This window comes from Perca flavescens, chromosome 3 (genome assembly GCF_004354835.1).
Source record: "Perca flavescens isolate YP-PL-M2 chromosome 3, PFLA_1.0, whole genome shotgun sequence".
NCBI lineage: Eukaryota > Metazoa > Chordata > Actinopteri > Perciformes > Percidae > Perca > Perca flavescens.
This window is the reverse complement of record NC_041333.1, coordinates 37,923,628-37,936,776: the sequence shown is the minus strand read 5'-3', so window position 1 is coordinate 37,936,776 and position 13,149 is coordinate 37,923,628. Positions and strand designations below refer to the sequence as shown.

Genomic DNA, 13,149 nt, shown 5'->3' with positions numbered 1-13,149 from the left:
ACAGCAGCCAGAATGCAGCAACTTCAGGTACGGCAAAGGAAGGACAGTCCCTGTTTACTTCATTCATGAGTTCATGGACCGAGGATGGGAGGACGAGTCAGCACAATCTCAACCAGGGGATTCAGGATTCAGCCGAAACCCCAAACATCTGGATTCAGTGCATCCCTGCTTATGGTCAGTTGTTATCAGCCTCATACATGTGGGTTAAAAGGGGGCCTGCCCCGACTATAGTATATAGTGCATACTATGCTATCTAGGTATACTATATAGCTATAGCTATATACTATACTATATAGCTATAGCTATGTACTATACTATATACTATACTATATAGCTATACTACTATACATAGTATATACTATACCATATACCAGTGTTTCTCAAATGGGGGTACGTGTAACCCTAGGAGTACTTTGGAGTACTGCAGGGGGTACGTGAATGTTTCGCAAAAATGCTAATTTAAAACTATGTCGTGCATAATTCCTAAAATAATAATACTATAATAATGAATGAATTATGTGATGGATTCTTAACATTTGAAATGTAACATTGAAATATTTTTCTTTAAAAAAAGGCTGTTGTTTAGTGAATCTACCACTGCCAATGCTGTATTGCACCTCTTTATATAGACTTTTTTTCTACCAAAAATGTTTTGCGCTGGTCAGGGGGTACTTGGCTTAAAAAAGCAATTGAAAAGGGGGTACAATATTGAAAAAAGTTAGAGAAACACTGCTATATACTATACTATATAGCTATAGGTGCAGAAGGCACTTATCAGCCATTTAGTCTATATAGACGACATTCCATTTACGCGATTGTTCAGGTGCCGCCAGAAGTTCTGCGGATGTCCCTCATTTCAGCCGGATGTCCCGTCCCCTTCCTCTGTCTCTGTGTTGGCGTTCTAACCTCCGGTGGATTTATGAGGACTGTGGCTAACTGCTCCGCTTTTAGATGTGTTTAGGTTTTTTTCTGTCTTTTTTTGTTGCTTTTTTGTGAAGTTATTGTCCTTGATTTTCAAAATTCTTTGAGAATTTTCAATATCTGTCTTTCTTTTGACGTTTTAGGGCCTTTTTCCGACATATTTGTAACTTCTTTCTGACATTTTTGTCTCTTTATTTCAATATATTTTAACCCTTTTTTTGACGTTTATCCCTGTATTTTGCGGTTTAAAACGTGACTTGTTTCAATGCATTTCCTGTCCAACTGTAACCCAATAACACCCTCAGTCCCTGAATGAACCCAAAGACTCACAGAAACCTGCAACACATAAATTAACTCCTGTTTCAGTCCTGCCAAAACATACCAGCTCATCATATGTCACTGTCTGAAACAATGGATAGATAGATATTGGTTCTTACACCCTGCCAAAACATACCAGCTCATCATATGTCACTGTCTGAAACAATGGATAGATAGATATTGGTTCTTACACCCTGCCAAAACATACCAGCTCATCATATGTCACTGTCAGTCCACATAACGTCTTGTTTTCATGACACATGTTGACGTTGTCTTATAACGAGAACATTTAGAAATATTCCAGGATGAAGTGATGTAATGACAAGAAATATATTCGTAAAATCTTGAGCCAGCAGGAAATATACTCTTTGTTTCTTTTCCAGCTCCGGCTAAAGACATCGAAGCGGCATTTCATCCCAACGGTATGTTATTTCAGAGTGATCTTTTCATGCCTTCATGCTTAATATCTAATTAAAACATGAACCAACAAACTCTGCAGCAGCACACAGCAGTTACAGTCTGCGGTGTAGTCAAAGCCGGCGGTTCTCAAGCTTTTTTTTCAATAATGTTCCCCCTTTTGAACAGTTGTTTTTAAGCCATGTACCCCCTAACCAGCCAACACGGTCTCACGGCACTTCGTGAAATGGTCAAGTTTTTTTTTTTGTATCTATTGATTCATGTGCACGGACACGATTGTGTCGTTTTTTCCGTGGCGCACAGCACGAAATGGGAATAGGAATCATAATGAGAAGCATGTATATACGGAGGTTGGGTTTAGGAAAAGAAGAACGGGGGAAAGGACACGCCACACAACGACACAACCCGCGGCCTCTGTAGTAGTAGATAACTTTATTGTCCCCCGTGGGGCAGTTGGGTTTGCGGCACAATCGCGAGGCACTTTATAACAAGACATCAGACATATGATACAAACAAATAATTCTTACATCAGACACCGACAGACATAACATGAAGAATATACATCACACACTACAATACACTACACACCCTTGAGTATGGTCAGACCAGCTGGACAACTAGCTTATTCTGACTGATTTAAGGCTTTTATGGCTTGTGGTACGAAAGAAAATTCTTGGTCAGAAGGAGTAGGCAGAAACGACGCATAGATAGTAGTTTAAAATGTGATGCCAGGGGTTGTGTGTGTGTGTAGTCACATACAATGTTATTGGCCTTTGTCACCAGTCTGTCTTTGTACATGTGGTCAATGCTCGGTGGTGTTATCCCAAGTATCTTGCTGGCAGTTAAGACTTTTTTTCCGATTGTCTTTTTCTGAGACTCAGCGACATTTCCGAACCAGCAGATAATACAGCAAGTTAAAACACTTTCAATAAAAGCAGTAGAAAACATTTCTCTGGGGGACAACAACGGGACGGTTTTGTTTAGGATAAGAACAACTGGGGAAATAAAACGCCACAAACGGGACACGATGCCCGGTCTCCTGGGTGATAGTCCTGTGTTGTTGTGATCACGAAATATTCACTCCATCGAAATACATTACGTTACATTCCGTGCTCAACATCACGAAAAAAATCACGTACCCCCTGAAGTCCTCCAAAGTACCCCTAGGGGGAAACGTACCCCCATTTGAGAAACACTGGTCTACTTGATACACAGGTACACGCAGTATACCCACTAAGAAAGCTCCAGGATTTCCATATACCTACTTATAAATGCCCAATGACACGCAACAACATACTTTCCATTATAATTTTGATATATTTTGAATTGTCATCTGTGCTTTCCTTCACATAGGCTAAATAAAAGGTATTTCCACTGTAAGTTGGTGCATAAAAGTGTATCTGAATACAGGAAATGAAGTCTGTGATGCTCAAAATGTCCCTGGGGGAGGACAGTTTGATCCATATATTTATATAGTACATTATACTTGCTACATTACATTAGACTATACTACACCAGTGGTTACAGTAACATTACCTGTTGAACAAGCAGGAATTTTTATCCCGCTTTATTCAAATGTTAGGTGGAGCTGTTGTTCATCTGTTCATCTGTTTGTTTACCACTGCAGAGAACAGGGTTTCTGCAGGTATCACAAAATCAAATTTAGGACTTTTTAAGACCTTTTATGAATGAAATTTGAGACCTTTATCACGACATATAAATACAACGAAATGCAGAGCCACAGAAGTTCTCACAAAGTAAATGAATGTATTAAAATTGAATAAAAGCAACAGAGAGTAATAATGATCTGTACATATACAGCGAATTATATTTGGATGAGCGAAAGAAAGAACTACATATATACCACAGAATTACAAAAAAAAACTTATATAAAAGAGACTTCAGTTACAGTATTAGGTGACCACTAAGGTCTATATAAAAGAGACTTCAGATACAGTATTAGGGGACCACTAAGGTCCATATAAAAGAGACTTCAGATACAGTATTAGGGGACCACTAAGGTCTATATAAAAGAGACTTCAGATACAGTATTAGGGGACCACTAAGGTCTATATAAAAGAGACCTCAGATACAGTATTAGGGGACCACTAAGGTCTATATAAAAGAGACTTCAGATACAGTATTAGGGGACCACTAAGGTCTATATAAAAGAGACTTCAGATACAGTATTAGGGGACCACTAAGGTCTATATAAAAGAGACTTCAGATACAGTATTAGGGACCACTAAGGTCTATATAAAAGAGACTTCAGATACAGTATTAGGGGACCACTAAGGTCTATATAAAAGAGACTTCAGATACAGTATTAGGGGACCACTAAGGTCTATATAAAAGAGACTTCAGATACAGTATTAGGGGACCACTAAGGTCTATATAAAAGAGACTTCAGGAATTTCTGGATTTATTGTGTGAATGACGCCAAGTGGTTAAGTGCCTGTCAAAACAGTCCTAACATCTTGATAACTTTTCCTAATCTTTTCCCGATGTGTCACATGTGTTCTTTGTTTTTCATTTCCCTCCACCGACGCTTTCCCACCAACCCGGGTAATCCTGCAGCTTTGAAGGTAAGAGTGCTTCACGCTCCGCTGATCCGCAATCTAAATCTGAAGTGGTTTTGGTGCAAAACAGGAAGCCACACAGTTAAACCACCACTTTAATACGCAAAGTCACTACAAAGGGGCCTCCAAATTATTGTTAATTTTTGAATTAACAATAATTAAAATTATTATTAGCACATATAAATCCCCACTGATGATGGGCTTTCTGGCCTATGGGTAAGATAGCCATCCACAGATACAGTTAAAGTGTAAAGTGCAGGTTAACCACCACAACCAATTAATATGTAAATAAAGTGCTCAATATGTATATATATTTAAAGATTTCTGTCTTAAAATGCATTAAAATGACATTTATTGGGGTTTCTTCAAAGGTAGCATGTTTTTTACAGTAACTGGGTGATGACGTCATAAGAGGGAGTAGCAACCCATAGCAGGTACATTAGACAGGCCAACAACGGGACAATTTTATCCATTTTCGCCATCTTATTCATCACTAAATTCACTTCTGACATCGTTTAAGGCGAGAAATTAACTGTTTAGATTTCGAATATAGGCAGTCTTGCAAAAATCGTTGTTAAATTGACAATTTGCTTCAAAGTTTTCACACAGGGCCACACACACACACACAGGGCCACACACACACACACACACACACACACACACACACACACACACACACACACACACACACACACACACACACACACACACACACACACACACACACACACACACACACACACACACACACACACAGGGCCACACACACACACACACACACACACACACACACACACACACACACACACACACACACACACACACACACACACACACACACACACACACACACACACACACACACACACACACACACACACACACACACACACACACACACACACAGGGCCACAGCGCAGCAGCAGAGGAGAGAGTGGGTCCCAGAGGCAGCAGTAAAATCGGCCCACTTTCTTTTTATTTTCATGACTATTTACATTGTAGATGTTTTCTTATGCGAGCATCCAAACAGCACATCGCCAGGTGTTTGTTTGTGTTATCTGCAGGACAACCAACGGGAAAGGACACGGATAATGTGTTGATTTTTTTATACATATAGGCCTATTTATGAATAATTTTAAACATATTATGTCTGTGTATAGAGGCACAAACCAGTAATCAGGTTAAAGTTACTTATCCAAGTCACTGTGCGTTACTATTTTTTGTCATTTTCCTTAGTGAAAATATATATTTTTGCTTTCTTCTTGCGTCTCGGGGAGTGAAGTCACGTATGCGACAAGACACGTTTTTTAGCATGAGGACAGTTCACGTTACCACGCAGCAACACAAACGTAAACATAAATGGAGGGAGGAGAGAGGTGCGCGTTTTCTAGCTGGAAATACAGTCACTATTTAGAGTTTGTGTCAGTTAAAGACGGCAATGTTAAGGTTGGTTGTACACTCTGTACAAAACTATGAATGAACACATATGGAATTATGTACTTAACAAAAAAGTGTGAAATAACTGAAAACATGTCTTATATTTTAGATTCTTTAAAGTAGCCACCCTTTGCTTTTTTATTAATAAGGGAAATAATTCCACTAATGAACCCTGACAAAGCACACCTGTGAAGGTAAAACCATTTCAGGTGACTACCTCATGAAGCTCATTGAGAGAACACCAAGGGTTTGCAGAGTTATCAAAAAAAGCAAAGGGTGGCTACTTTGAGGAATCTAAAATATAAGACATGTTTTCAGTTATTTCACACTTTTTTGTTAAGTACATAATTCCATATGTGTTCATTCATAGTTTTGATGCCTTCAGTGAGAATCTACGATGTAAATAGTCATGAAAATAAAGAAACACATTGAATGAGAAGGTGTCTCCAAACTTTTGGCCTGTACTGTATGTTGTAGAGGAAATGCTGCCCTTAAACACCGTTGACTGGCTCTCTTTGGTGCCATAATAAACCAGATCCTACTACTGGTAATGCCGAGCTGCCTCACAGTAAACCGGTTGTCATTTTTATGTTGAGGCTGTGGGGGTGTTGTCGGCAGTTGCTGAATGTAACTAATAAAGTAACTTGTAATCTAACTTCGTTACTTGTAAAATCAAGTAATCTGTAAAGTAACTAAGTTACTTTTAAAATCAAGTAATCAGTAAAGTAATTAAGTTACTTTTAAAATCAAGTAATCTGTAAAGTAACTAAGTTACTTTTTCAAAGCAACTGTGGCAACACTGGCAGTGACAGAAAGACTCTGACTTCGTTCCACACCTCCCCTGTATGTGTGGTCATCAGTAGGTGCATTTGCTATTTAAACAACGTGGGCGCTGGACGGGAAATTACATTACGATTTACAAAAATGGCAGAACAACTAGAAGGACTGATAAGTGTCTGAATGTCCGATTCTCTCTGACCTCTCTTATACAGATAGAAATAGAAAGGCTGCTGCGTGGAGTAAAGTTGCCCAAGACGTTGACATGTCACGTCGGTTAAATGTGATATAGCCGATATAATGTCAATATTTAGACGTCTGTTGCTAGCTAACCAAATAGCATTAGCAGGTTTGTTTATCAGTACCATAGCAACGCTACCTTCCGTTGGATAGGAACTGTCCGTAGCTTTTTGCAAGAGTTCAATTTTGTGAACGCATCCGGATGACCAACTGATACTATTTTTTTCGCACTGCACTCGTTCGGACCCGGTTCGGACCCATTTGCATGCTCTCTGCGAATCTCCACAGGAAATGAATGACTTCCGCTCATTTCGAAGCCGTATCGGAGATGATTTCAACTGCCAGTGTGAAGGCGGCGTTAGCCTTTTCACTTATTGTTAAAATCTAGTTATACAGCTTGAGCTCAAAGGGACTGGATTGGATAGGATGGCACAAACATCAGTCAGCAAGGTGAAAATGTGACCTACGTTTCGTGCCAACTGTGTGGCTTGATGTGTTGTTGTTGTTTTTGCAGCAGGCGGGAAGCGAGGGCGAGCTGTGCCAGGCAGACAGTCTGGGCTCGGCGGGCAGCAGCAGCACACTCGCGTCCTCCGTCATTGAGGTGGAGGCCGAGAGGACCGAACCCGGCCTGACGCCACAGCTGCAACCAAACCGAGAGGAAGAGGTAATTTACGCTGAGTGACGGGATGTGACTTGATGTAGGATCTCACTAAGTTTAACTAGATTGGATCGGATTTGAGTGGATAGGATTTTTTTCCTCCTTTGGTGTCAGCCTCAAATAAGTCTGGCGTACAGATATATATTTTAACATTGGACTCTAAAATGTATCGAAGACATTGTGAAAATTAGTAAACTTATTTTACTTAATGGTCCAATGTGTGGGAATTTCTCCCATCTAAGCGTTGAGATCATATATCGCAATCAACTCTCTCGCGCCACGCAGTTCAAAGGTACGTATCACAGCTACGGTAGCCTTCACCACGCTTCAAAAAGGTCCGGGAAGCTACGATACCCATTAGCAGCTTTACCAGCACCTGTGAGTTTATCATGTGATAGCGAAAACGCAAAAGGCGGAGCATCATGTCCTGTATGTCCCTTACCGGCTAACGTATTTCAAGATGAAGCATGAAAATGGAGCGTCTACCCCAGTTCATGTGAATGCAAATGTTAAATTTCAAGCCAATAGGAATACTTGGAATTGATGGTGGAGGTAAATATTCATGAAAAAGGACAAGTTTGTGAACGGGCAACACAGATTTTAATAATGAAAAACTAAACACGTTACACACTGGGACTTTAATCAATGCAGACTATGTAGAGGGCGCCGCCACTAGAAACGTAAATGTAAGTCATAATTGCTGCTTGGTGTAAACCCCGCCTCCACGGTTGTGATTGGTGTAAAGCCCGCCTCAACGGTTGTGATTGGTGCCTCGAATTGGAAAAATTGGAAATGGGCTTGAATGGGCTCTTGGCCAGACTGACTTGCAGAGCAAATCTCAAATTTGCTGGAAGTTCGTTAAGGTTTTCCCAGGCTACCCAAACCACCATCTATATTCTAAACTAAACTAAGTAGCTTTGGTGTCTAAACCTAACAAGACTGCGACCGTTTAATAATCTGTTTTGTTTTGTTCTCTGGTTTAGATCTGAGGTAGTATTTTCTACCACGGCTAGATCCTATTGTAACCAAATGTCTTCTTTTCTATTGTGTTCGAATGAGGAGGAAGAGGATGCAGAGGAGCTGACCCCCCTCAGCCCTCTTCCCACGCTGTCCATCACCGAAGAGATCCTGGAGTTCATCAACCAGAGCAGAGCCAGGGAGGGACTCACCGCCATTCACACTGGCCCCACGGTTTGAATGCACTATAACTCACCTCTATTTGTAGCATTAAAGACTCGACTCATCTCGAAAATGCCATCAACCAGATTTGCAATAGGAATCAATTTAAAACCTGACTCACAAATACTGTGATTTACTAATACTAGTCTGACTTACCGGCTATAGACTGTTGGGATAAAACCAAGCGAGCATCTGGAAAAGCGTACCTCCTATGAGGAGATTGTAGGCTAACAAGCCATCACCTCCCGTTAGCATCACATTGACTCCCATTCATTTTCGCATCTCTTTGACAGTGAATAACTTTACATCTGAAGTGTTTAAAGACTCTATTTGTCCGTTGTTTATTTCTAAAGAAACACGACAATGTATAAAAGGCTCCATTACCTTGTACCTCACGTTATGGCTCCGTAGCAGACGCTTTTATAAAAATAGGCTAACGATTGTGTCAAAACAACGCAACTTACCGTCTCATAGTAGAGGAATTACCGTATAGTACAGGAGAAGCTCACAGGCAGTTTGGACTTCCATTAGCTGTTTAAGTTTAATTACTAATGTTAACTAGCATGTTAGTGATCAGTAATTAGCCTGTGTCTATGTTATCTCCTTACATATACCTACAGTCTCCGTCTCTGTAAGATTGGTAATGATTGAGATTTCTCTCGGCACAGCTACCAGAAGACTTACAACTTTCAGACAGGTTGCTCACGTCAGGCTGCGCAGTAACACTCAGCCAGCACCGGAAAAGTGACTTCTAATATCCTTCACTGGTCTCCGTCCAGAGACACGAGATCTGGTGGTCCATTCTTATATACTGTCTATGTTCCTCACTTTCCACACACTGTCTCGCTTGACATGCAAACGTGCAAACATAGTTTTCCCAAATCTCCACTCTGTCTGGAGGTTTTAGAAACACTTGTTTTCAGAGGCAAATTCTCCATTTGCATGTAAACAAAGGGCACAAACGAAGGGAAGTGTCTCCGATTTTCAAAATAACCATGTACGTGTAAACAGGGTATTAGTTAGTCATGACAGTTACGGAAACCATCGGGAGGGGCGAGCTTGCTCTGTTTTGTTTTGAATTTACTTGGAACATCACCAGAAGTGACCATGCAGGAACTCATAGTGCACCTTTAACCCTTGAGTTCTCCTACGTCCTACGACGTTTTTGTCGCTTATTTGACGTTTTCGGCACTTTCTTCCCATTACCACCAGTATATACACAACTAACGCCAACTTATAACCACTAGTTTTACACTTCTTTTTGGAATTCATGGTCAACAAACCTGATTTATATGAAATTATCTGATTATTGTGTTAGAAAAAAGCTGAAATAATGAATAATTTTGACTAATATTTAAGATCAGAGGAACGTATGTTGATGGCTAATAACAGATATGTCATAGTTTAGTCAGGATAATGCTATACAATTAAATAAAACACCCCAAATCAGTGTTCTGATCCTTAATTTCAGTTGCAAAGAGCGTTTTATGGAACCATCCATGTTATTTTTGCAGCCTGGTCTCACCGAATCCCGGGAAATTACCTTGTTAACAGTGCATTACGTGGTGGTGGCACGGAATGTGTGAAAACTCTGTGTGGCCACCACGGAAAACAACGCCAAAGTAAAGTCAATGAGAAGATGACATAGCATTAGGAGCAACAACGGTAGCGAGTAGTATGAAAGCCCGAAAATCCGCGTAGGGCATAAACCTGTTTAAGTCGTGATTCAATAGGACCCGAGTCTTTAAATTGACTCACGAGTCACGAGTCTCTAGTATCATTAACTCGGATCAGTTGAGTCCTACTACAATTCAATCTAAAATGATAACAGCCCCACACACAAACCTTGTGCAACATTAGCTACTACTAGTCCTAGCCATCTTAGCTGCCAAAAGTTTTATAACTAACAATTTTGTATGCAACCACAACTCCACAAGTCAACTCAAGCTACTGAGTGAGCAGAGAGACAGAGACAGTCCGAGAAAAGTTATAGGAACTTCCCGATCCGCAGACTCAGAGCCAGAAACATTGCAAGCTTGCAGACCGTGGAACTCATGAGTTGTCAATGCATCGTGAGTTCTGGCGGGAGTCCGTCAATCCCGCGATTCAGCCGGCTACGTTGCACATGAGTGGATAGGTAGCAGTCGAGCAAGTGAAGTCTGCAAATCAACAACAAAAGCCATTCTTTCACTTCTGAAATAACATACAATGTTCTGCACGTAGCCTAGCTAGGCAAACCGTAGGTTTTTGGTGTATAAATGTAAAATCTTAAAATGCAATTAGGTTGAGCAGACAGTCGATTTAAAAAAAATAATTATAATGTATTCACTACGAGCCTTTCTCTGTTCCTGTTTCTATGTCTGCAATGAAAGCCTATATATAGGCCAGTGTTTCTCAAACGGGGGTACGTGTACCCCTAGGGGTACTCTTGAGGACTGCAGGGGGTACGTGAGATATTTAACTAAATGTTTAATAGTTACAAGGCTGTTGTCCAGAACATTGTTACACTTTATTTGGACTTTTTTTTTTCCTACCAAAACTGTGACATTTGTGTCTCCTTCTTTGGACCTAATCTCGCCTTCCTTCTTTCTACTGTCCTTCTACTTTTGACAAATTTCTCTGTTTTTTTCGAAGTTATGTCACTGTTTTTTAAGTTTTTGATACTATTTTCGACCTATTCTTGCCTTACTTCCTTGCTTCTTTCTACCATCTTTTTCCAAGGTTTTGTCTTTTTTACAGTTTTTTGTCTCCTTGTCTCATCAGCATTTACATGTTTTCCAGGTAAGGCTGATCTATCGCTGACAGCGCTGTACTGTTCCTCTTTATATAGACTTTTTTTCGACCAAAAATGATTAGCGCTGGTCAGGGGGTACTTTGCTTAAAGAAACAATTCAAAAGGGGTACATTATTGAAAAAAGTTTGAGAACCACTGGCTTAGGCTACACTAAGTTAAGACAATACATAAACAGTCTGGCTCAAAATGCTTTCTTTCCCGTGACTAAATGGCTGTCCTGTAAGCAGCTGCATGAGGTGGCGAGAAGGACTGAGTTTCCTTGGCGATTTAGCAATACTGACTCAAGTGACTCAAGTGACTCGAACAATCCCAATCAGTTTAGTGAGTGACTCAGAATAAACCGAATCCTTTAAAGGAATCGAGTTTGCCAGGCCTATTAGGGAGGTTGGTTGGGAAGGTAGAGGGGTCAAACATCTCCAAGAATTTTACCCAGGAGACCGGGAGTCGTGTCCCGTGTGTCATGTTTCCTAAACCCAACTGTCCCGTTCTTCTTTACCTAAAAAATCACAAAATATTTTGCGATGTTAAGTTAAGGGACCGTGTTCATTTCATGCAATTCTGTGAGATCAGGTTGTATTTTTGGGTAATATGGTTGAAAGAAACTAACACATTCCTATCTGCTTTTTATGACTTTATGTGTAAATGGGTTTTCTTTTTATCTGCAGACTGTTTCAATGGAATTTCCCCTTGGTATAAATAAAGTTCTTTGGAGTTGAACTTGAAAAGGACAAACTGTTTAGTCTCACAGGCTTTAGTGTAATTCAAACATCTAAATTTAAAAGCTATATACAAAATTAACAAACAGACTCTGTTGCTGTTAGAGTTTCGTCGGTAATTGGAAAAAACTGTCAACATTTCTCCTGAAATGGCATGAATTCATTCATTTTGGAGTTGGTCATCTGGTGTACATGTATGGGCTCAGAAGATTAAAGGTGCTCTAAGCCAGTGTTTCGCAAATGGGGGTATGTGTCCCCCTAGGGGTACTTTGGAGGACTTCAGGGGGTACTGTATGTGAGACTTTTTGCTTAATGTTTTTCAGTTACAAGGCTCTAGTTACTTCTACTGTCTTTTTTGTTGCTGTTTTTGAAGTTTGTCATTTGTTTTCACCTATTCTTGCCTTTCTTCCTTACATTTTTCTACTGTCTCTTTTTCCTCAAAGTTTTTTTCTGCTTTTTTCTTCATTTTCAAAGTTTGTCGCTTATTTGATTTTTTTCTACTGTGTTTTTATTACTATTTTCGACCTATTCTTGCCTTCCTTCCTTCTTTCCACCGTCTTTTTCCAAGTTTTTGTCACCTTTTCTCATCATCATCTAAATGTTTTCCAGGTCCAAGGCTGTTTGTTATGTTTGGTGGTGCAGGTTGGCCCAGTTTGTTTTTGTTGGCGTTTGTGGAGCCTGGGCTGTCTACAGAGACTGTGTTTTTTTTTACAGTGTATTCAGGGACAGGCAGCTAGCAGATAGTGAGGAGATGTCTTTTTACAGTGTGTTCAGGGGACAGGCAGCTAGCAGATAGTGAGATGTTTTTTACAGTGTTTTCAGGGGACAGGCAGCTAGCAGATAGTGAGATGTTTTTTACAGTGTGTTCAGGGGACAGGCAGCTAGCAGATGGAGGAGATGTTTGCTGTATGTGACGAAAAATGTTGTAGCCTAAAAAACTTGTGACATCGCTTAGAGCACCTTTAAGTGAAAAGCTGTTAGCTGGTAATATTTCTTAGAGCTGCAAAGATTAATCGATTGTCAACTTTTGCCAACTAAGTCATTTTTTATTGGAAAAAGTCAAAATTCTCTGAATCCAGCTTCTTATATGTTTCTTCTCTCCTCTGTGACAGT

At 40.1% G+C, this 13,149-nt stretch overlaps 1 protein-coding gene across 1 annotated transcript in view; it reads left to right on the top strand.

Moving 5' to 3' along the window:
• plekhg2 (pleckstrin homology domain containing, family G (with RhoGef domain) member 2) overlaps positions 1-13,149 on the top strand; it is a 52,845-nt gene that overhangs the window by 37,816 nt on the left and 1,880 nt on the right. The window contains exons 13-16 of the mRNA XM_028574036.1: positions 1,623-1,661; positions 4,234-4,241; positions 7,204-7,353; positions 8,407-8,538. Coding sequence (XP_028429837.1) covers positions 1,623-1,661; positions 4,234-4,241; positions 7,204-7,353; positions 8,407-8,538 — 329 coding nt within the window. The remainder of the gene's footprint in view (positions 1-1,622; positions 1,662-4,233; positions 4,242-7,203; positions 7,354-8,406; positions 8,539-13,149) is intronic.